The 24,239-nt window shown below is 39.8% G+C and overlaps 1 protein-coding gene across 2 annotated transcripts in view; it reads left to right on the top strand.

Annotated features, from left to right (window-relative positions):
- Positions 1-19,660, top strand: part of Ppp1r1c (protein phosphatase 1 regulatory inhibitor subunit 1C) — a 101,958-nt gene extending 82,298 nt beyond the window's left edge. For both annotated transcript variants that reach the window (XM_055600722.1, XM_055600721.1), the window contains exon 5: positions 19,339-19,660. In XM_055600722.1, the coding sequence (XP_055456697.1) occupies positions 19,339-19,430 (92 nt within the window). In that variant the 3' untranslated portion in view covers positions 19,431-19,660. The remainder of the gene's footprint in view (positions 1-19,338) is intronic.
- The last annotated feature ends 4,579 nt before the right edge of the window (positions 19,661-24,239 follow it).

Below are 24,239 nucleotides of genomic sequence, written 5' to 3'. Positions count from 1 at the left end.
TCTTTACCACAGTGCATCTTGTAGGCAGGACAAGGTTGTAGGTCAAAGGCTTTGTGGCCGGGATGATGTCCCAGTCCCTCTGCTGGAACTCTTGCCTGGTTGCAGGAGGTGGCCAGTTCAGAATCCATATCCCCTACTGCCAGGAGTCTTAGCTAGGGTCACCCTTGTAGATTCCTGGGAATTTCCATTGCACTACGTTTCTAGCTTGTTCCAGTGATTTCTTCATTTCTCCCTTCTTTTTGATTCTGTCCGGGATCAAGCCCATTCACTAGTGCTCCCCAGTTGGGATTCAGGGTGAGTCCTCCCTGTTCATTCAAACTCCTCTGGAAACAGTTCCACAGGCTGACCTCCTAAGTGAGCTTAACTCCCGTGAAACTGACAGTCAAGATTAACTGCCACAGCTGCATTTTCCCTCATATTTATAGCTTCCACATTTTGTTTCTGTAGCTAGGATCCCATTTGCATTACACTGAACAAAGCATGCTCTATATGAACTTACTAAAAATATACAGAGAAAAATGGTAGGTACACACAGGACTGTTTCCTTTACTGATGATAATATCACCACCTTGTTAATTAACCTGTAGTATTCTGTCTTAGTCACCCATTTTATTCTTAATAAAATGAATAACAGTGCATGTCAATCTCTGAAAATTAGATTTAATGATTTTATTCTCCGGGTACAAAAGTCTTCTATGTTTTACTCTGTTCTCGCATTATCTCCCAACACAGCAATTTATATTCGTTTAATTATATTACAGTTTTACATGATTTTAATGTATTCTCTTTTCATATTCACATATTCATAAATTATATATTTGAAACTAGTTTTCATTTGAAAGCCTAGCCAAAGGCAACTCATTTCAAATATAAATAGTCTCTTAAGAAGATATGGATTAATTTTCCTTGGTATACGTGCTGTACATTTGATTGGGACATTCTTACCCGTGTAGACTTAACAAATCTACCCTATAAAATGACTTGGTATGAAAATGGATGCTATTTATGATTGGGTAGAAGCTTGGAGCCCAGATTCATTTTGCCACCTAATTTATGTCAAATTCCTGTTAAACAATTTTCTTAAGCTATAAATTTTGAAAGACAGAGAGGAGCTATGTGGTTCAATACGCTCTTTTAAAACAAGGCTGGGAGAAGTTAATTGGTAAAGAATGTTTTCCCAACCTTAAACAAGTAGTAAGTTGGATGACATTGTCTATTTATAGAAGATGGAGACCAGATGAGATTTTTTTTTTCTGTTATAACTTTCTGAGCCGAGCATTTGAAGCTTCTGATGAGCAGATAAGCTCAGTTTCCTTAAATACTGTGCTTAATATTTATGCTGACTCTTATTTGAAAAATTAGTCGGGACGTCTAAATAAAACATTCCAGATACAATCTTCCAGCGATGACACTGTAATCTTAATTTCCCTAAGAATAAATTTAGACATCATGCCAGTTTTTCAAAATCAAGCCTTTTCAGAGGCTAACTGATATTTCCCCAAACAACTCGCACTTGTATCCAAAACCTTGAAATCAAAAGTCTCTGTTCACACACACACACAATCTTCTTATTGGGATGAGGAGACAAAGCATTATTTAAAACATGAAACCTTTCATAATTCAAGGTAAAAATAGACATCTGTCTTCCCAGGGCAGGAGAAGTTCTCCAAAGTTCTATATTCTTTTCCCAGAAATGGTGAAGGCTAACCACTACCAGGATTAAATGGAAGTGAATGAGTGTATGTTTTCCTTCATGTGGAGTTTATAGTTTCTGTACTGGTAAAGGGCACATTTCCAACTTCACAGACATGATCATTTGGACTGGGGGAATTCCTTCATTGAAGAGCTCTCTGGGTAAATCAAAAAAAAAAAAAGTGTAAATGTAACTAGTGAGAATTAAGCACAGAATATTACACTCCAGGACAGGTATATCTTAGAAGACAAGAGCAGTTGAACCTTCGAGGGAGGAAGAATGAATGCAAAATGATCACAAGGACTAAGACAGGACAAAGGAAGACTAAGGGCTTTGGTGAATGTGAAGGATGGGAGTAGGATGGGGGTGGAGCCACACTGGACTAGATGCCTGGATTAGGAGATAGAAGGGGTGGAGCTAGTGATGGCCACTCGTTTTTTTTTTTTTTTTTTTAAGAGCAAACTTGGTAGCAACAGGAATACACAGCCTTCAAGAAAGCTTCCTTCTTCAAGAAAGTTTGCCTTCTTGCTGGTCTTTAGGCTAGAAGATACTTGAGACTATTTTATAAAGGGAGGAGAAATAGGATAGAGTAGACTAGAGCAGAACAGAGTACATTAGAGTGGAGTAGAATAGAACTGAGTTCTAAAGGCAGATCCTTGGGAAGAGAGTTGGTGACAGGTGTGGTCACCCTGGAGATGCTCATACTACTCCAGTTACCCCTTACTCTACTCCGTTTCATATTGACTTGGTATCACCGTTGACAGGGTTGCAGAGCTCAGTCTGTGTTACACTGTTTTTGTTTTTGTTTTCTTCTCCTCTACCTTTCCCCTCTCACTCTTCTTGGCATCTTCTCATTTTCCAGGACGGCTGCTTACCTCCTAGATGTTAGTGTCCACCAAGGCTTTGGGAAGTAAAGAACTAAGAAGAGATTGTCATCTTTTATTCATTCATAAATTTCAAGCCCCTACCATGTAGTGACATACAACCAATATTTGTTGAATCTGAAGGAAATGTTCGGCTTACTCTTGGATGTCTTTTCATGCATGGTTGAGGGCCTCATACTTTCTAGACAAGCACTGTACCACCAGGCTATATTTCCAGCCTGCTAAAGTTCTTCACTTTTACAGAAAACAGAGATAGTTGAGGATGCAAAAAGAGTAAGAAATGTGAGACTCCAAAAATATAGAAGGTTACATATGCACAACCTAAATCAGTGGTCATATGTAGACATATAAAGCCTCACTTAAGGAGTGCCATGGTTTATTTTCAATATGCAGCATTTTTTTTTCTTAAATTTAAATATCTGCTACTACTAAATATTAGAACTTTCACAAAATTATAGGCTTGATTTGGAAAGTATGATATGGGATTCTTGGGAAATACTTGACTCATGCAGTAAGTACCCCCAGTATTTCAGATGAGGATCCCCCAACCCTACACAAGCACAATTCTAGCTAAGAAGAAGCAGGGGCTTTTCATTTCAAAGTTTTCGCCGCTCGCAGGCGTAACCTCAAATCTGAGTTGACAGCTGCTTTTTATCCTCGAGCTGTTGTACCCCGTACTCCGCTGTTCCACCCGCTTACAAATGCTTGCTTGGCCATGTTAGCTGCTCGTGTACACAATTCATGATGCAGACGGTTCTCAGCCTACAAGTCATTTGTGGCCCAGTGCAGGAGCAGAGGGGAATAAATAGCGTTTTCTCCTTATCCACCACAAGGTTCACAGCCAACGCTCCTGAGACAAGAGGAATGCAGAATAAACTCGCTTGACAAAAATCATCCTGTGGTCCAGAAGTCTGAAGGAAATAGGAGCCGAGGCCAAGGGAAAGGAGGATTTACATAAAGGCTGTAGGAAAGAAAGACAGTTGTGGGTGCGGTATGATTGAAATAAACTGACAGGAACTTACCAGTCTTTATTTGCTCAGACTCCATTTGGCCTCCAGCTCCAGGGCAGGGACCTTTGGGAATGAAAGTCTTATGACCTACTGCTAGGTAAACTGACCTATCTTTGTAATTAGGCGTCTGGCTTTGTACAAACTCCTAGCTTCTGTCTTTGATGATGTCAGACCTTTTTCTAAATAGGTCAAGGGGCACCCAGCATTCCTATTTCCGTTCTCTTCACCTGATGCCCCTTCCTGTAGAAGAAACCGTGGCAGGTCCTTTGTCATCTCCCCTCCCAGGAGTGAACTACAGAGGTCTCTTCCCTTTAATCGTGTCCTCAGTTTTCACATATGTGAACATTTCTTAACACACAGTTCTGTCAGAATCGTGCACACAGAGGCTATTCTGAAACTTCAAGGTCTCGACCTTCAGTCCTCTCAGGTTTTCTATCAAAGTCCATGAAATCCTTGTAAAAAAGAGATTGGAAACATAAAGAAATGCTCTGCCTCCAAAGTGGTTCTAAGTGCGTTGACATGGGGATAAAAGCTGCGAGGACTTAGAGGGCCTGGCCTTACTTTTCCCTTGGAAATGGTGAGGACTGAGGAGATTTTTTTTTTTTTTTTTTTAGTTTAAATGCCTTCTTGAAACATATTTGGTCACGGAAACAGTCTTGCTTGGGCTTGAAGCAATCTGTGGTCTTCATTCCTGGATCACAGTGTGTTGAATGGGCACTGTAGTTTTCCTTGAAATGACCGTCACAAACCCAGCTTGTGTTTCTTTCTCCGTTTTTTTTTTTTTTTTTTTTCTCTTCGTGTTTGGGACTGAATCACTGTCCACTGCTGTAGCCGAGCACTACAAAATTCACTGACAAATCATAATACAAATTGAGAGTTGGTACCAAGCACTCCTGAGCAAATTCTTAAAGCCTCCGAGACATCTTTCCTCCCAAGGTCGCTTCCACCTTCCATGCTACCAAATGATGAATTTACTTCCTCTCTTCTGCTCTCAGACATTGTGTATCCCTCCCCTTCTCTCCCTCTCAGGAAAAACGTGCCTTTCCTAACATATACAATATTGCTTAGTATTGTGCTATCATACACAGTATCCGAACATTTTCTCTTAATACCACGCACCAATCGACAGCAGAGTCGCAGAGCTCAGCATGCAGGTGTTTGAAAAGACTGGCTCCCAGAGAAAAACATAACAGCAAATGTGGGTCTTTTCTTCCTGAAGTGTTGAGTTGTAGCAAATGGCACTAATGCAATTTCTATATTGTAGTCTCTGCACTTGTGGAAATGCAAATTGATTTCCAAGTACCATGTAAACTTTGGGGACATAGCTACTTCTTTTATTGAAGAGAAAGAATGGAAATAGAAAACACAGAGTCTCATCACCTTCAGGACTTCTGCAAATGTGCTGGGTGTGGCTTCTTCGTAGTAATGTGTAATATGTAACAAAAAGGAACAAGCTGTTTTGTCTCAGCACATTCCATTGGAAAGCCATTATTTTCCTGGAGAGTATTAACCTAAAAATAACAGAGATTGCATTAAATTCTCCCAAAATAACTTAGTGGGGGAAAAGGCTGATTCCAGTAATCAGTTCATAAACATATGTTCTCTGTCTCCCAAGATCCTTTGGTGAACGTATTGTCTAGTGGGGGAAAAATTCAGGATTAGGAACATTTGCAATTGTGTAATAATCTTGGGAGAAGAAATAGTTTAAGAGATGTTGGAATTCCTGAGACACTTCCACAGTTATGGGAAAGTACTTCTGAGTATTTGAAATTAGCACTATCCTAGAAAATGGCTGTTTTATCCCTAAGTAACAACTGATCTGCACATTGTCAGAGAACAGGAAGCCGTCTAACTACAATGAAAGGCAATGCATAGTGTTAAGATCCTGAACCATCTATGTTTGTCATGGTCTTTCTTGACATCTGACCTATGATTGCTGTTATTTGAACTTTTCTTCTGAAATGTGAGAAAGGAACTCATATTCTTCAGGAAACAAAAGTTGCCAGAAGGTTCATTAATCATGATGTAGAGCAGAAGGGATGGATAAGATCAGGAAAAAAAAAAAAAAAAAACAAAAAACAAACTTGTGACTGCCCCAAAGAAAATGGATGATGTCCTGTCCTGATTGAAGAAATCAAATGGGGATTCAGGTACTGTGGCTTTTAGTCCTGGTCACGAAGTTCACTTGCTGAGGGGTCTTGAGCAATTCCTTTGCTCTGCAGCAGCTACAACATCTCCAACTGTGGAGTGGTCTTACTGTAGTCCTTAGAGTTGACAGTGTTATACCACAGAGCAATGCTTCTCAATCTTCCTGACACTGCAACCCTTCTTCTAACACAGTTCTTCATGTTGTGCTGACCCCAACCGTAAAATTATTTTTTATTGCTACTTCATAACTGTAATTTTGTTACTGTTATGAATCATAATGTAAATGTTTATTATTCAGGATATCTGATACGCAATCCCTATGAAAGGGTTGTTCGACCCCCAGAGGGGTCAGCTCATGACCCACAGATGAGAACTGCTGCTGTAGATGGATTGGTAATATATACAATATATACATATATATATAGATAATATATATATTACATATATATTGCTTTGACAAGTTTTAAAAAATCTGTAATTAGATTTTCAAAAGGAAGGAAACTAGTTTTGAGCTGGCTAACACTAACTACAAATGATGATGTGAAATAACAGAGTTACACATGTAGCTCAGCTAACTAGGGAAGCATTTTCCTGGTAATGCACAGAGCCCTGGTTCAGTTTCAAGTATTGCATAGATCAAGCATGGAGCCTAGAGTATCAGCCCTGGGGTAGAGGTTTAAGGTTGTTCTCAGCTACATACCACATTTGATGCCAGCCTGGGATACCTGAGGCACCATCTCCAAGAGTAAAGTAAATGAAATAAAAAATAAAGGTACAAAGGAAAAAGAATGGAATCTTCAAATTAACCATATTCTTATATAAAATTTGACTGCCAGTGGGGGGTGGGGAGGTAAGCCAGACTGTCTCACTTTTACATCAAGTTGGTGATGATTTGTGTCATAAATGTTTGTTTACTTTTATGTGTATGAGTGTTTTGCCTTCGTGTTATCGTTCCATGTGTGTGCAGTGTCCATGGAGGCCAGCCAAGGGTCTCAGAGCCCCTAGAACTGAGGTTATGCATGTTTTTGATCTACCATGAGGTTTTCTGCAAGAGCAAGCATTCTCATCCACTGAGCTAACTCTCTGGTCCCGGGTCATGGCTATTAATGCAAGGATAACTTCTTTTAATGGGAGCACAGAGGTGAACAAAGCAACAAACACGTGACAGCAATAATTGTAGCATTCTGGAGACTTATTCCATACGTTTTCAGAGCCAGATTGAAGGGATGGGTTTGTAATGTTGGTAGTACAGGCATATGACACCATGCTTGGTTTATGCAAAGTGGAAGCTCTAAGAAAAATTTACTTGGAAGTTGATATTTGCCTTGGAACCTTCAGGAGACAGCCTTTAATGTCTTAAGATAATGTAAGTGTTACTGTCTAATACAGCACTGTCCACATTTTCCTGAGGATATTTTAGTGATACAACGGGAGCCGGCCATAAATGCAGAAGCCAATGTGGTGGGTAATAGGAGAAGTGAGGAGAGCATAGCATCAGTTAAGATGACTTTGGCCTCAATGTACAAGCCTATGGTAGTCATCCTTTTAAATGTACCTTATCTGTAGTGCGATGATTAGTAATTTTTTAACATCTAAACTTTCTGTGCTATGTAGCCCCCTGGACTGTAACTGTATACTTTTTGAAACTACTTATTTTATATTTTAAAAGATCATATGTTTCAAATACGTTAGTCTGTGTGCATGCGCACACATGTTTTGGTATGTGCATGTGAGTGCAGTGTCCAAGGAGGCCAGAAGAGGGCACCGGACCCTCTGCAGCTGTAGTTACAGATGTCTGCGAGCTGCGTGCTGTAGATAGAAGCCAAACTCTGGTTCTTTGAAAAAGCGGAGCATGCTTGTAATTCCTCAGCCCATCTGCCTAGCACCAGATGTGTAGTCTAAGATTTAATTTATCAGGAGACAGTGGGGTTATAAATAGTAAGTGGAAAACTACAAAAACTAAAACATTGTTTTAAGTAATTTACCGTAGCATGTTTTTATTGTCAAAATGTGTGTTTTTTTTATAAGTAATCTTAATCATTGGTATCTGCCTAAAAAATTAGCATATGCATAATTTAAAACTCTACATTGCTTAAGGTGTCAGTACAGGGTCTTGTACTTTATCTTTTGTATATGTGAGATGTTATTGTACTAGGTTTGTGCAAGGAAATTTCAGTTTCAGACCATGAATTTTAAAATCATTAAGACTAGTTTCAAACACATCTTTTAAATCAAGATAGTAACCATTGCAATTGACATGGTGTGCCAATGAGGAATACACTTACTTACTTAGTCAGCCCATTAATGGATATTCATTTATTTGAGCTTTTTCACCTTTCCAATTTGCCTCAAATGCCTCGTGACCCTTTAACGTTCTGTGCTGAGTTCTTCGGTAAGGCCTCAGGTAGCTGTAAGAAGATCAGCCGCGATAGCGATAGTTGTTGTCAGTTGCCCAACGTCCAATGGCTAGCCTTCACAGTCTTCATTCTCCGAGCTCTCGTACTCTTGCCATGCTTGCTGGACCACCACCCCACTGTAGGGTGTGCAGCAGTTATGGGGCCAAGCAAGTTGTTGATGGTGGGGTTGGCCTCTACTGCTCCATGACCTACTTTGTACTCTAATGGGAAGGTTGCTCAAAGTTTCTTTTTGTCTAACCAAATTTCCATGGTTAAAAATAAACATCAACGAGTCATTAGCAAACAATAGGGTGAAAATGCACAATAAATGCTGCACAACACAGACTCATTGATTAGGGATTCATCCCAATTTTAAGCAGGTTTCAACAAGGCCAAAACCATTGTTCCTTTTCCACTGAGCTGATACTTTACTTTTCGTCATAAGTTAAAGGTTTAGATGCAACTTAAAGGCTATTCCTGAGATATTATGCAGCAATTGTCTCATCATAAAGTCTTGTTCAAAGCTGAAGATAAAGAAGAAAACATAAAATATTCCATAGGGTGGGGAGATATTTTAGCTGGTAAACTGTTTGTTATATAAAAATGAGGTGTATAAAATTATTTAAAAAATAAAAAATATTTTAAAAAATTAAAATAAATAAAAATGAGGAATGAAACTCAAGTTTGAAAAAACTTGGGTATGATGGTACATGTCATACTCCCAGCGCTGGTGAAGTGCAGACAGATGGATTTCTGGGGCTTAGTGGCAAGACACCAAAACCAAATAGGAGACTTCCAGGCCAAGTGAGAGTCTGTGTCTCAAAATCAAGGTAGATGCCTCCTGAGGTATGGAACCAGGAATTGTCCTGTAGCCTCTATCCTTGTACACACACACACACACACACACACACGCACACGCACACGGCTTTTTTTCTTTTCCGCCTCAAAAGGAGACTCCAGAAACTAAGGGGAAAGGATTCATCTAGATGCTTTGGGTTTCACGTGTCAAAAACCTAACAAAATTAGCTTAGGCTGAAGTGAAAATTGAAATGGAAAATTTACTTGTTTTTTTTTTTTTTTTTCGTGTTCTTAAAGAAAATCAAACTGCTGGAGAAAAAGGAGGATTCTGAGCCTCAGCAAACAGCTGTCTTTGCTTGCCAGCTTTACTCTCGTCACTAGCCCTTGCCTGTCTCCTTAAATTAAAAACAAGTGACATCTTTTTCCCTATCATCCAAGTACTCTGTCATGGTGGATTGCTTCAGCAAGGTCGGGACAGAGACAATGACTCACCCCACAGTCACCTCCTTCATTCAGGCAGAAGATATCGATACACCTGCTGGTTTGCCACTGGGGATGTTCGTGCATGTCCAGCAAGCACATTACCATCTCCGTTACAGCCCAATACCAGCTTCTCACAGTATGGTGACCAGCCTTAGCTGCAGCACTTGGGAGGTGGGAGCAGGAGGAGCAGGAGGAGGAAGAGGAGCAGGAGGAGGAAGAGGAGGAGGAGGGGGAGGAGGAGGAGGAGGAGGATCAAAGTTTAAGGTCGCCACCTACTGCATAGCAAAATAAGAACCAATTTCCAAATTAAGGCAAAGAGATTAGACACGCACAGTAAGTCTGAGGAGTGAACCGCAATGACCAGGATTATCTGGGAGTGGCAGCTGACAGCCTTGTTTGAGGAGAGCTCTTCTTCCAGCGGGTTTTTGTGGGCTTTGAAAAGACACCCCTATGCTCAATTCAGCCCCAGGCTTTCCTAAACCACCTGTGGGTGATAATAGGCTTTTATTGACAATGCAAAACATCTACACTGAGAGTAACACAATGTTCCTTTCTAGAAGTATTTTGTAATTCAAAACTTTACACTTTCAAAACCACAAATGTATTAGCATAATCCTCATGGGGTGGGGAATGGTTACAATTCTCTTATTAGAAAAATTTCCTGCTGTGTCTGTGACCTATACCTATGACCCTAGTGCTTGAGAGGTAGAGCAGGTGTTGAGAGTTCAAGGTCATCCTACTTAATATAGCAAGTTGGAGACCAGCCTGGGGCTACATGAGACTCTGTTTCAAAAGATGTAAATGAACGATAGATACAATGAATGAATGATAGAAACAATCAGTCCCAAACAAATGATACGAGTGTTGGAGACCGAGTAAATGAGACACATGAACACTTCCTTTCTAGTTACTATGACAGAATAACAGAAAATTTGTTTTGAAACTACAAATGTGTTAGGGTAACCTTTGTGGGGTGGGGAAAGGTGCCGATTTTCTTATTAGAAATAAAACCTTTCTGCTGTGTGTATCGGTCCTCACCTGTGAACTCAGCGCTTGAGAGGAAGAGTAGTCAATGTAAAACTGCTGTTCCTTATAAAACATGGGAAATAAACGCTTCTCTGTATCTAATATACTTGCATCTTATAAAAGGGGGGGAGGGGAAGGTACTAGCTCCCAGGATATAGTTAAAGATGTGTCTGAAAAGAAGTGGAGCCATGATTTTCTCTATGGGATATAAATACAGAGTCAGACCAATCAAGGTCAGCAAACCACAGAGCCAGGGAGCCCTGTGGTGAGAACAGTGAATTTCTGTTATGGAGAGGAACAGCCAGAGAGCAAGCCTGCCTGGGAATGGCTGTAAATCTGGCAGGAGAGACAGGTCAACCAAGCAGCTGCCTGACCCATGTACCCATAGGTCAAACAGAGGACAGAAAGCAGAACAAGCTACCCATTCAGAAGTTTCCTGGGGGTCAGCAGGCTGAGGAATTCGAGATCAATAGAGCTGAGGCAGCCACAGGGGATGGAGGAAAATAGCCCGGGGAAATGGAGAGAATGAAAGAGTTTTAAGTCGTAGAAGAATTGTGGAAGTGACCAGAACACTTAGATTCATTTACATCCCTTCCCTGGAAAAAGCCATAGAGTCAATAAGATTAATTGTGCTTAGTGATCAAAGCAATAATAAACACAGAGAAAGTCTTATTTCTTGTTTAGAGCTTTAAGGTTTTCTTTCTTCCTTCATTCCTTCCTTCCTTCCTTCCTTTTGAAAGATTCCTTGTCACTAAGTAGAAGTGCAGAGGAGGTCTGGATTGCTGACCTAAGATTATGTGGGAGACGAAGATGAACAAGCCAAACACTGACCAAACAATCCATCATTTTCTATATGCAAAAGATAATTAGTTGAGCAAGATTGAATTAATTGGAAAAAAGTTTACTCATTGAAAAAAAAAAAGACACTTAGAACAGGAGCGAGTTTCAGTGAAAGTAAAATTGAAGTCAATCATTTCTTGAGTTAAAATGCCTTGGGCATGCGTGGTTACCAGTCCTCCAGCTGGACCCTGCAGGTCAGTTGGCGAATATGCACGCCTTGGTTCTGATGCCATCAGGTTAGCGTTCTAAGGGAGGGAGGTGTGTTCCACGTGTCCCAAAACAAGCAAACATGATACACAGAAATAGAGACTGGGGAAACGGCAGGGTAGGAAGTGTGTGTGTCCTTGTGCACACGGATAAGCAGTGGAAGAACTAGGAATGTTAAATGAACAGGGTTGTCTCTTTAAGTATAGCTTGTATATACATATATATGAAATGTATGGCCTGTTTTCTGCCTAGAAAGCTGGGAGTGAATGTGGTTAAAAGCCCAGGGACCTTTGTTAAGACCATACCAGATCCTTCCGCAGACCCTAATCTTGAGCTTGTTTGTCTCAGTGAACCTATCTTTATGGAAGATGGCACTTGTACTTTACAAAGAGTTTTGATATAGTCGTGTCATAAGCTTTGTTGTGCACACAGTGTTGACCTGTAACCAGGAATTTTCCCCCAAACTGTGCTGTGTTTAAATATGCCTAAAATAAACAACTGGGGGCCTGATTCTCAGAGTCTGAGCCAACACCGGCTACTGAGTCATTTTGAACTACCTTCTGGCCTCTTACAGATCACTGTGCTGGCTGTGGTGGTCTCAACGATCCCCACCACCACCACCACCACCACCACCACCAGGGCAAATGTTTAGATGAGATGTTTGGGAAGGCCACTATGAAGTGATTATGTGCCTACCTGAATGAGGTGAAGAAACTCACCATATGAGTCCCTCAGAGGAAAGTCAGTTCAGTGGGAAGGGCACAGGGACCATGGCTCTGAAACTGGAAAGACCTTATGTGTGAAGTAGTCAGTGTCTCAAGTGCGTGGAGTGGGGCGATGTGTCGGGAGACAGTCTGATTATGAGGATTCTTAAGTCTCTTGTAAGGAGTTTGACTAATTCTCAAGACAATAAGAATTCATCAAGAGTTTTCTTCAACATCAAGTATTATTTCATACCACAATAATATAAAATGGAAAACAGTAATTAGAGCCATTTTGGAAAGTTAACAAATATGTGGAAATTAAATTCCTTTTGAACAACCTATGGATCTAAGAAGAAATTAAAGTAAAACGTCTAACTGTATGTTGGAAAAAATAAAACTGGAAGCATACACTAAGCTGTTGGGCTACACAAACAGGGAAGTTTATAGGAATAAAAGTCTACATTAAGAAAAAGGAGAGTTCAAACAGAGCCCAACTTTACACCTCAAACAACTAGAAAAACAAAAAACAAACTAAATTCAAAGCAAACACTGTGAAGGAGATAATAAAGATCAAAACAGAAACAAATACAGCTGGGACTGCTCACGCGGCAGTCAAGATGCACAGAATGAAGTGTTGGCTTTTGAGATGACAAATCAACAAATCTTTATATTAACTCAGATTGAAATCAATAGGACTCACACAGATAAAATTATAAATAAAAAGAAGACATTAAACTGCTACTGTAGAAATAAAGCAGGCACAAAATAGAATAGTTACCTCAACAGATCATATGGCCAAGAAGAGTAAATTCCTAGACATATACAGCTTGCCAAGACTGGATTATAAAAAAGATGGAAAATAAGGTGAAAACAAAAGGAATGGCATCAGTGAGAAAGCTTCGTACAAAACTGAAGCTCCACGCTCTCTAGAAATTCCCTGTCCCCCCGCAGTAGGTTCTCAAACCTTTGCCTCGCAGCAAATTTACTATAATTTTTACGTCACCCCCAGCTCCTTCACTGCAGAGGCTCTCAGGCTCTCAGTTGTGGCCTGTAAGCCCACACAGACAGCACCATTGCAGCAAGCCCAAGTGAAGCTAGTGCTCCTCCTTGTCCTTGCTAGGAATCTGGACAAATATCTGTTATCAATCCACTAGTGCTACAGAGTACAGGCGAGGTTCGCTGCCATCAAATGCCTCGTCCGTCCAGTCCTTCTCACATAAGCCTAGTAATCACTGACTTGTCTCTACAGCCTGGTTTATTTCCGGAATGCCATGTAGCAGAAATAATATATTGTGTTGCACTTTCATATTGTATTTTTTTTTCATTTATTATAACCTTACAAGTTTATCCTTTATCTTTCTGTGGCTTCTAAAAAAAAAAACAGTGCATAATGTTCTATTGCCTGGATACATCACAGATTATTTATCTACTGAAGGTTCTCTTGACAATTCCATATTTGACCTCTTTTGTGATCACAAGTTTTTTTTTAACCAATTTCACTAACTCAGATTTGTTCCTATGTTGTTTTCTAGGACTTTTAAATTTGCATTTCACATTAGGTTTGGATAGTTTGCATGTGGGCATTCATTTGTTCTAGGCAATCTGTTGGAAAACCTATCTTTATTGCATTCTGTTGCCTTTTGTCAAAAGTAGTTGACTGCACTTATATAGAGTCATTTCTGTTCTACAGCTCTATTGGTTACTTTTCAAAGCTCCCAGTCTGGGTTGCTATAGATTTACGGTGAGCCTTGAGTCAGGTGATATCAACTTTCTGATACTGGAGATCACTCCAAGTGGCCACATTGACAAATTCCAAATCAAAGTTGTCCTCTCAGAGAGACAGGTTCTCAAAATTCTTCTTCTTCATGGTCTCTGAGTCAGTGAAACTTGGTATATTCATATTCAATAAAAAGTATACCCATGACTGGGGCAAAATTCATTGAGATCAGGTTGCCAAAGGGCTTCTTCAGCAAGCTTCAGCCAGAGCTGCAGGAGCTTAGTCAGCTAGGGTATCTATTGACAGGAGGCTGTGCTGAGCATCTCTCCAGCAGGAAAGCGCCTGCCTGGAAGACGAACTGCTCTCCATTGCCAGCGGATATGTCCTTCCCCGGATATCACTGCATCTGTGGCTCTACATGAAGTTCTCTTTTTGCTATTTTATTTATAACGCTTTGAAGGCCAACCACTTCAATTCATTCAATTCATTCTTTCGTAATTGTGGGTATATTATTGCATTCACTGAATGCCAAGCAAGTTTTACAGTAAAGGAAGCCATTTTGTCTCTTCCTAAAGTAAAATTGCAGAATACTGTTAAGCATCATCACATGTAGCTTTAAAAATATAGTATGTCTACTGTTAAATTCGTGGACGACACCCTGATCCTCAGAGGAAAAGGGTTATCGGCTGAGCATTTAACTGTGGAAGGCAAACATAGGCTGTCAGTCTGTCAAAGTGGCGTTCTCCCTCGGCTAGAGAGTAGAGTCCTCACAAAATGAAATACATATATTTTGTATCTCTGTGTTAATTATTGTTCTCTCTACTGAGACAAAATACCTGGCCGAAAACAGCTTAGAAAGAAGGGTCTCTTTTGGTTTACCCTTTGGGATGGAGTTCCTCATGGCAGGGAAGTTAGAGCAGCAGGAGAGGGGGCCATTGGTCACACTGCATCCTCTGTAAGAAAGTTAACAGAAATAACTTCTGGTGCCCAGCTAACTTCCCCTTGTGATTCTGCCCAGGACTGCAGCCCACTGCAGAGCACTGCTCATGTTCAGGGTGGAGGTCCCCGCTCAGCCAAACCTGCCTGGAATGGTCTTCATGAGCACAACAAACACATGTCCCCTGGGTGTTTCTAAATTCTGTCACATCAATAATACTAAACATATATATGTTGAAAAAGCACAATTATGAAATTTTAGAAAAATTACAGATTTTTCTAAAAGAGTCATAGCTTCTCTAAAGCACATATGCATGTTCATTTTCATATTCTTGCGTGAGCCCAGCCTCAGTCTTTTTCATAAATATGTGGCTCCTTACATCTGTCAGATGACACCAGGTTTTGTGCAAAGGCCTTATCTGCTCGCACACCTGACAGAGGTTTGTGAATGCTCTCCACGGGTTTCACACTGCCTATTGCTAACCTTTTCATCTCTTCTTTCTTATGGCTTTGGCAAAGTAAATAGGTAAAATATAGATAAATTATACGTGTGTCCCTGCCCCTGTGTGGCCTGGAGAGCCGTATTCTGCATTTATTCTGCAGAGAAGTGTGTTCTTAAGTAATGGAGAGTTAAGTGACACGATCGTGCACGGATCTCAAGTTTATGCTGCAGTGCTCATTGTACTGAACAGAGATTGACTGTGTTGTCTCCTGCACCAAGTGTGCTTAAAAATAATGTAGGACGGTACAGATTTGGGTAAGTCTAAAGCATGATGCAGGGTTGTTTTGTTTTTTTTTTTTTAATAATATCAATATGTCACTTGATCTCAGTAACCTCAGTATATTAATGTACCATTCACTATAAATGAATGGTAAGAGTATAAAACAAAATACAATATATATGGAAGCCTTTTAGGAAATTAAAAACACATTCCTAATCTGTGAGATTATAGGCCTTCACTGAGAGGCTATTCTGAGTGCCACATTAGAGCTTAAATAGACTCTCTCCAACACTGAATTTTAAATAAGCTTAACCAATAGTAAGTAGTCTTGCTAAGACCACAGAAATAATTCCTTTGTACACAGCAGGCTTTCAGAAAATGAAGACTTGTTCAATATATTTTGCAAATAGTGTTTGCATAGACTCCAAGATTACCATTAGTCAGCTTATTGCTCTACAAATGGCTGTCTAAATTACTATTCTTTAAGTTGGAGCTCTGTTTTACTCATCAGCATACTTTATTCTACCCTTCTACATACCTTTCCACTAAATTAAATCCTGTGTGTATCATCACCCCTAAGCCCACATCCTATCTGATCTTTAGTTTTGTCTATTTTCCAGATGGGGCTTATTATGTTTAATTCAAACTGTTTGGTTCTGTCTCTGAACATTAAATTACCACATTTTTCATGTTTAGAGTCCAGTTCAGAGTTTTGGATACAACAGAGAGAAAGCTTCCTCTTTTTTATATAACTTGATCACTATTTGAAATGTGGTTATGTTTAAAGAGTATCTACAGGTTCAGTTAAATTCAACATTTCTTGACAACAGATTCCAGTAAAACCAACATTATGGGAAAGGTTCCATTTAGGCCTAGTTTGCACAGCCCTTGATGATGAAAGGAGTCCCTTGAACTTGAGTCACTAATTTTCTTGCTGGTTCTAACTTTGTAAAAGACCATTGATAGCAGAGTAACAATCTAGTTACTTAGGCAAAGAGCTCTCAGTAGGACCAAAGGGCTAAAGATTGTGCCCTAGTTCATACAATGGTTTCCTGGTGAACTTAAGTAGGCAACTTTATTTTCTTTAAAACAGAGGGATTTGACTGATTGATAATCATATTTATAATTATTTGGAGATCAGAGACCTTGCCAAGATCTGTTGAAAACTGTGGATTGTTTTCCCTGAAAAGGCACAAATAAAATTTTAAAAAATTAGACTTTTGAGGAGATGATGTGTGCTCCAAAATATACCCACAGCTTCCCTAGAGGGCTTTGGGATGGTTGCTAGGACCTAAAGAATGTGCTTTAAAAAATAGAAATATACATTTATCCAATGCATTTGGGAATTTGCTTTTAAGATGTGCATTTGAGCCAAGCATGATAGATCAGGCATGCAGTCTCAGCTTTCTTCAGAAGGCCAAAGCAGAGCAATCCCAGGAGTTCAAATTTAATTTGGGCTATGTAACAAGTTCCAGACCAGACTACATACAATGTGAGGTCCTTGATTGAAGAACAAAAACAAAACAAACAACTAAAAATCCCGTAGATCTTGCTTAACAAGCAGGAGTAACGGGAGCTAACTTTCCTATCTTGAACATAACCCACTTCTTGCCTTATTGTCAGCCATTCACCCTAGTTCTGCCCACAGGTGCTATATAAACTTGTTTTAATTTTATTTTAGAAATTCGGAGTCTCTGTTAGCCTCTCCTCGTTTCCCCTACCCCAACCTTTCCATCTTCATGTCCAGTCCCTGTAGAACAGTTGTTCTCATGCACACACCCTTTAGGTGAGAGGCCAAATCTCCTTCCCAAACTTCCTGACATTCGGAACAGTTCAATAAAGTCATGTGCTCTGCTTCTGGCAACAAATCTCCTATAGTGTCACCTGGAAATGGGTCACCTAATTACATTCATGCTGAATGACTAGAGAGTATGTCGGCATCTTAGAAGCTGAAATTCAGCCGAGATATCTGGACAGTGGAGCCCTGTGGTTTTCACACCCAGCTCACACAGAAGCATGTGCTGGAACCCCCTTAGCACCCCCCACCCTGCCCTTGCAGTTTAGAGCAAATGGCTTGCATTCTCAGAATCTCAACATATCCAGCAGGCATCTACATCACCAATGTCTTCTGAGGCTTTCTGAGATATGAGTGCAAAACTCCAGCCAAATGTCTGCTTGGATTCAAGCAACTCCCTTTCTTTCCCTCAGCATTTAGACCTCTTTTCTGTGTAGCTTATTGTGATAGGAAGTAGTTTTCAGCTTCTAATGATAATTTTCTCTCTATAGTTTTGTGTCAACAGGAAGTGTGAGTGATCTCTATATGCATATTAAAATATTTAAATATTATTACACCTGATCAAATATTTTTGCAGGATAATAGACCACACCCAGATGTCACTTCTTGCCAAATTGTACAGTGGCAACAATGTGCACAAATTCACATATCTCTTGAGCCTTGTTTCTTCAGAAAGCATCCTTTCAATTTTCAGTTCTAACGTGAACATTTTTCATGATTCTTAGAAAAATCTCATAAAACAATTGTCCAAAATATAAAAATTTATGAAAAAGATAACATGTGCAGATATCAGCTGCCATATTCTCTTAACAGATTAAAGCCAAGGGGGTTTGGATATAACTCTGCAGGTTAAATGTGGTTGTAGTGGCGATCATCTGATATTGTAGTTCAGATTCACAATAATGCAATCTGAAGATAAATTACTGTGAAGTTAGCAGAGTATACATTGAGCAGTTTCTTCATTGATTCAGCCAATCGGTAACTAATGATCAGTGAACCCTTGCTCTCAGGCCGGCATCGTGCCTGGGACTCCACAGGGAAATCACACATTCTCTGACATCAGTGAGCTTTGTCTAATGAGAAAGATGTGAAGAAAATTCTAGAAAGCTACAAGAAGGGACCACGTGCAGCGGGTAGATACGAAAAACAACTTCCTGTCTCCAAGTGAGGAGTTGTGCTGATCTTCAGCAGAGACAAGTTGATACCTAAAGGGTAGAGGGAAGATAAGCGTGAGAAGAAGAATGATTTTTGGCATTTAGAACAGGAGGAGAAAAGACTAGAGACATAAGTGAGTCTGAACTGGTCAGAGGATCCTTAGAACAGAAATCACCAGGAGATGTGGAGGGAAACCCCGGTGAGAAGTGAGGCCCAGCTGGCAGGGAATGGCTGGGTCATCTGAGCAGCAGCTATAAGCAGAAGTGTGCCTGTAGGCTCTTCCATGCTGTAGGACTAGCTAGTGAAGAATTTTGAATAAAAGACTTCCATAACCCAGTGAGTATATTATGAACCCAATTATTTTTAAGGCTAACAATATTGTGACTGTTACTTTTTTGTTTATACATTACAGAAATGGCACATATCCCTTTGGTATTATGACTTTGAAAGGTCTTCCTTGTAACTGAGTTCAGTGATGCCAAAAGCAATATTTTCACTAACTGATACATGAGAATTATAACAAGAGCCTGTGAGCAGAGCTTTAGTTAAGAAGGTTTTAATAGACGGTGATGCAATCTTTAATGGGGAGATGGGATTATGAAAGGTACCCTGTCTCTAATGGAAATTTGTCTGGGTGTGTTTTTACTGCTCAGTGACTGAAAAGGTTTATACAGGATACATTGGGGAGATTCTCCGAGAAACACACACACACAATGAAAGTTTTCCACTCCATGTTTTCATTTCTTTTTTTTTTTTTTTTAGCAGAGCAATGGATCTGCCAGAAATAAAATCACTTGAATTTTGCACACTTTTTCTAATTTCAGGGGTTAAGCATCTGAAAGGCCAGAATGGATCAGCATTCCCTGAAGAAGAAGAAAGTGCAAGTGAAAGAGATGAGAAGTGGGACCATGAATAGCCCATCTGCAGCAAGAAGACTTCTTGGGAATAACTGGATTGTATACTCTTCTGATACCCAAAGCTCCGGCTCCAGCATCCTCTTCCGTCCCATCCTCACACCCACAGCAGCGCGGTCCTCACCGAAGCCTCCCTGACTGAACTGTGAAACCCAGTGCAGATTGTTGTGTACCCGCAGTAAAGAATGGGCACTTATTTTAAAGCAGCTTTTCTTTTAAACTAATCATACCTGGGAATCTGCTACCGTGGGAGTGCTCTCACTTTGATATTGCCACAGCTTAAGTCCTCTGGCCTCCTGACATGATTGACGTTCTAACGTCAAACGCAAACAGCATTACTCTTAAGAGAACAAAGTAAACCCTACGTGCGCTCGGCTGTGGGTAGTGGGGGTGAGTGGAAGTGACTTGTGTCTGGGAGCTAAGCTAATACCTTCACCTAGCCTGCTTCTGTGTATAGGTCAGAACAGAGTTACTTCATGAAGACAATGGTAGGGAGATGTCGGTCGTCTTGATTCCACATCAGATAGGAAATGGTTTTCCTCCAACTGTGTGTTAACATCTACGTAAACAAACAAGTATCTCTTCATTTCCTAGGTTGTGCAATGTTGGTTTCTCAGCGTCATCTAACCATTGAAAGAAGACGCTACATTTATAATAAAACATGCCAAATCTTTTCTGCTTTCTCTTTTTTTAACTGCTTGAAATTAAGCCATCATCTATTTTGTATTGCTTTTTGATTGTCTGAGTTTTTTGTTGTTGCTTTTTCTTTTCTTGGTGCTAGAGAATGAACCCGGGGCTTAAGGTCTATGCAAATATTTATCGATTAGACTCTGTCCTCAGCCATATTGCATTCTAATAAGTCCCTAGTGTTTTATCATTCTTCTCTGTAATGGAATAAAAATTAGTCTTGTTAATTTAACCATAGACTCACCCTTTAATGAAGTAGCTACTTTTTGTTGAGTTTGCGATTTTCTGTTATCTTTGAGATTAGTATTACATCATTTCTCCCTTTCTCTTACTCTCTTTAGCCTCTCCCCTCTGCCACTTCTCACTCCTTTTCGAGTTTGTGGCCTTTTTCAAAATTAGTTGTGGTTACATGCTTATCAACAACCATTTTAAAATAAGTTTTTCCTAGGAAATTATTCTTTCAAGAGTTATGAAAATAAAGGAGAGCTCATTTCTTGTCTGGAGCTGGAGTACAGCGAGGCTTCATAAGACAATGGTCATTTGTTAATATGATGTTAGCCCTAAGTTCTGGCCTTTGACTTATTTTAATTATTCATGATACATGAATGTACAGTTTAGTGAAGATGGATAATTTTGTTTCTATACTTTTGGTTTTAATCAGTTTCAAATGTTTCATGAATGTAAAGAAATCTTCTCAAAAATCAATAAAGGAAGAGGCTGGTGACAAACAGTAGCGGGTAGGAGCACTTGCCACCAAATGACGACCTTACCAAATCCTGAAACCTACCTGACAGGAGGAGAGATGCAACTGTTTCTCATTTCACACACAGGCACATACGCGCGCGCGCGCGCACAGACACACACACACTAAATAACCATAAAAATCAGTAAAGGAAAATTAAGAATGGAAGAAAAACTGAAGTTTGAAATTTATTATAAAAACTTAAGATGCAAATTCAAAGAAATAAAATGATTTTAATTTGAATTTCATAATGTAGCAATTAAGAGAGCTGTGTGAAATTATTAATAAATGCAGTAGAAATAAGAATTTCACTCACTGAGAGGCATCCCAAGACTATGGACACTGTTCTCTGGCTTCCATTCTGTCTTTTTTTCCCTGCTCTTCCTCTTTCTCCTCTTCCTTCTCCTCCTCTTTTTCCTCCTTCTGCTTCTTTTCTCTCCCTTATTGTTGTTACTAAATCAATTTCTTCAAAACCTTCAGAGTTTATTGCCACCCGCTATGACTATTTTTCTCTCTTTTTCTCTCTACTGAAAACATTATTAAGGTACATATTTCTTATAAATTCTTTTGAGTTATTTATGTTCCAAAGCATCCCTGACACCCTTTGAGAGTGTTTGAGACTCCCTGAGGTACTAACAAAATAAAAACCACCCTTTCCCTTTGCTGGAATAGACACTTTTATAAGTTTACCCTCTACTTACGCAAACAAGAAGGATCCAGAGCGCCAGCTGATCTTGTGTTATCATCTTTGGAAATAAGAAGCCTGCCTTCTGAACTCTTCTTTTTTCTCTGTTCTTAAAACCATAAAGGTATCAAACTTTAAGGTAAAAGTTTTCCTTGGGGAATGTCGTTTTCTTTTATTTCTTTGTCCACTCTCGAAACAGACCAATTACAGTCTAAAGCTCAAGTTTCCCTTGAGAAATCTGTTGTGTTCTCAGAGATTTTAAGGAACCTGGAGCTGAGCTAAGAGGCTTTCAATTTTCACACAATTACAGTCTATATTGAAAAGTTTTGTTTGTTTGTGTTTCACAAGGAGACAGTGTAGCTTTAGTTGGATTGAATAGGCAGAGATATTTTTTTGTTCTGTAGTCTTTCAAATTTTATATTTGCCAAACCTCATAAGACGATATTATGGTTAGCAGACAGGCTTTAACTCATTCCAACCTTGATTCAAATTCAACCTCTGCCAAATCTTAGTCTCAGTTTCTCCACTTAAAAAATAAGTCCATTTACTTTTCACCTACATTGTTTTTGAGGCTCGAGGAAAGGAGGACCTATGAAATCCTAAATTAGACAGGTGGGCACCCTTACCACAGTTGCAAAAGTTTCAGAAAGCATTTGTGTAAACGTCATCTGCTGTGCAGTCTTTTTGGATTTCAGGGTCCAGTGATCAGCTCTTACTCACTCTCCAGCAAGTTTGGCCCTGTCCCAACTCACCAAAGAGCTTGTGTTGCTCCTCTGTTCTAGAATGACCATTTTCTGCTCCCCTGCACAATCTCTCTTTTCATTACTAAAGACTTCAGCATCCCTTTATCTCCTTCCCCAGTCAGCCGTTTGGATGTCAGGAAATCACCTCCTGCTCTTAGGTAAACATCATCACTTCCTCCCAAACTTTCCTCATTACTCTTGTCACTTGCTTTGGGATCTTGGTTGTTTGTGCTGTAGGAAAGGTTAAAAGTTACAGATTTTATTGTAAACCCCATACCAAAAAGTATATGAGGAAATGAATGCCATACAGCAGGCAGCTAGCCAAAAGAACTCACTACTGAGTGATGGATTTGTAGCATCTGAGTTAAGGAGCTGAGCTCTAAAACAGAATTCTAAACTAAGTTCTACACTTACACAAATTTTCCTCATTTCACTTTGAGTTTCCAATGTTTCCTGCACTGTGAGAAAGATGGTTTTAGGCTAGCCTTCATCAAGCTATGTTTATTTTATGACTAGGAGCAGAATATGCGTAACGTATTCACATCTCTTTATAGTGGTTATTCTTTAGGATGGGGCAGTTTAGAGTTAAAGTATATTTCAAGTCCACTTAAAAACACATTCAATGACTGTAGTAGCACTCCAAATCACAGTCTTAGACATAAAATAGAAAGTGAACTTTAAGTTCACTTATTAATGAATCAAGTGAACTTTAACATTTTCTTTGGGTATTGCTGTAACAAGCAACTTAAGCTTAAATATTTCAGAGTCCATTGAGTTACAACATATATTTATTAAGTCATAAATAAGCCACATACATCACTTCAGTGTTCAAGTGTAAATGATTAATAGGAAAAGCAGATTTGCTTATAAGGAAGTGTTTGTGCCATCATATAATTCAGAGTAAAGAGGATACAAGAAGAAATACTCTATTATTATTATTATTATTATTATTATTATTATTATTATTTACAATTTATTCACTTTGTATCCTGGATGTGGCCCCCTCCCTCATCTCCTCCTCCTCCCACCCTCCCTCCCTCTTCTCTCCTTACGGCCCTCCCCTAGTCCACTGATAGGAGAGGTCCTTCTCCCCTTCTATCTGACCCTAGCCTATCAGGTCTCATCAGGTCTGTCTGGACCCTCTTTCACTGTGGCCTAGTAAGACCACCCTACCAGGAGAAGGTGATCAAAGAGCAGGCAACCAAGTTTATGCCTCCCCTTACTAGGGAACCCCCATAGAGACTGAGCTGCCCATAGGCTACATCTGAGCAGGGGGTCTAGGTCCTCCTCATGCATTGTCTTCAGTTGATTCATCAGTCTCTACAGGACCCCCTGGGCCCAGCTTTTTTTGCTCTCTTAGTCTCCTTGTGGAGCTCCTGTTCCCTCCAAGTCTTTCTATCTCACCCATCTTCCATAAGGTTCCCTGCACTCTGCCCAAAGTTTGGCTATGAGTCTCTGCATTCTGAGTGAGGTAATCCAGAAGCAGCAAGACACACATGGTATATACACTCACTTATAAGTGCATATTAGCCATATAATATAGGATAAACATACTAAAATCTATATTCCTAAAGAAACTAAACATAAAAAAGACCCTAGGGAAGATGCTTAATCCTCATTCAGAAGGGCAAATGAGATAGACATTAGAAGCAGGAAAAGACAGGGAACAGGGCAGGAGCTTACCACAGAGGTCCTTTGAAAGACTCTACCCAGCAGGGTATGGAAGCAGATTCTGAGAAATACTCTTTTTCATTTGATAAGTGGCTGATTCCAAGAGAAACACCCCTCAGAGTCATCACATTTATTGATTAATAAACATGTTGCTTAAATGTGAAATCTCTTAAGGAAATTAAATGATTGTGTTTCAGAAAGTCATGCAACCTGAAGACATAGATATAAACACAGCAGAGTCTAAATATCCTCCATTAAAACCCTCCTCTCAGGCCTCAGGAGG

This window comes from Psammomys obesus, unplaced genomic scaffold (genome assembly GCF_907164565.1).
Source record: "Psammomys obesus unplaced genomic scaffold, mPsaObe1.curated_primary_1811, whole genome shotgun sequence".
In the NCBI taxonomy this organism is placed as follows: domain Eukaryota; kingdom Metazoa; phylum Chordata; class Mammalia; order Rodentia; family Muridae; genus Psammomys; species Psammomys obesus.
The sequence above is the reverse complement of the archived record's forward strand: the minus strand, read 5'-3'. Positions and strand labels throughout refer to the sequence as shown.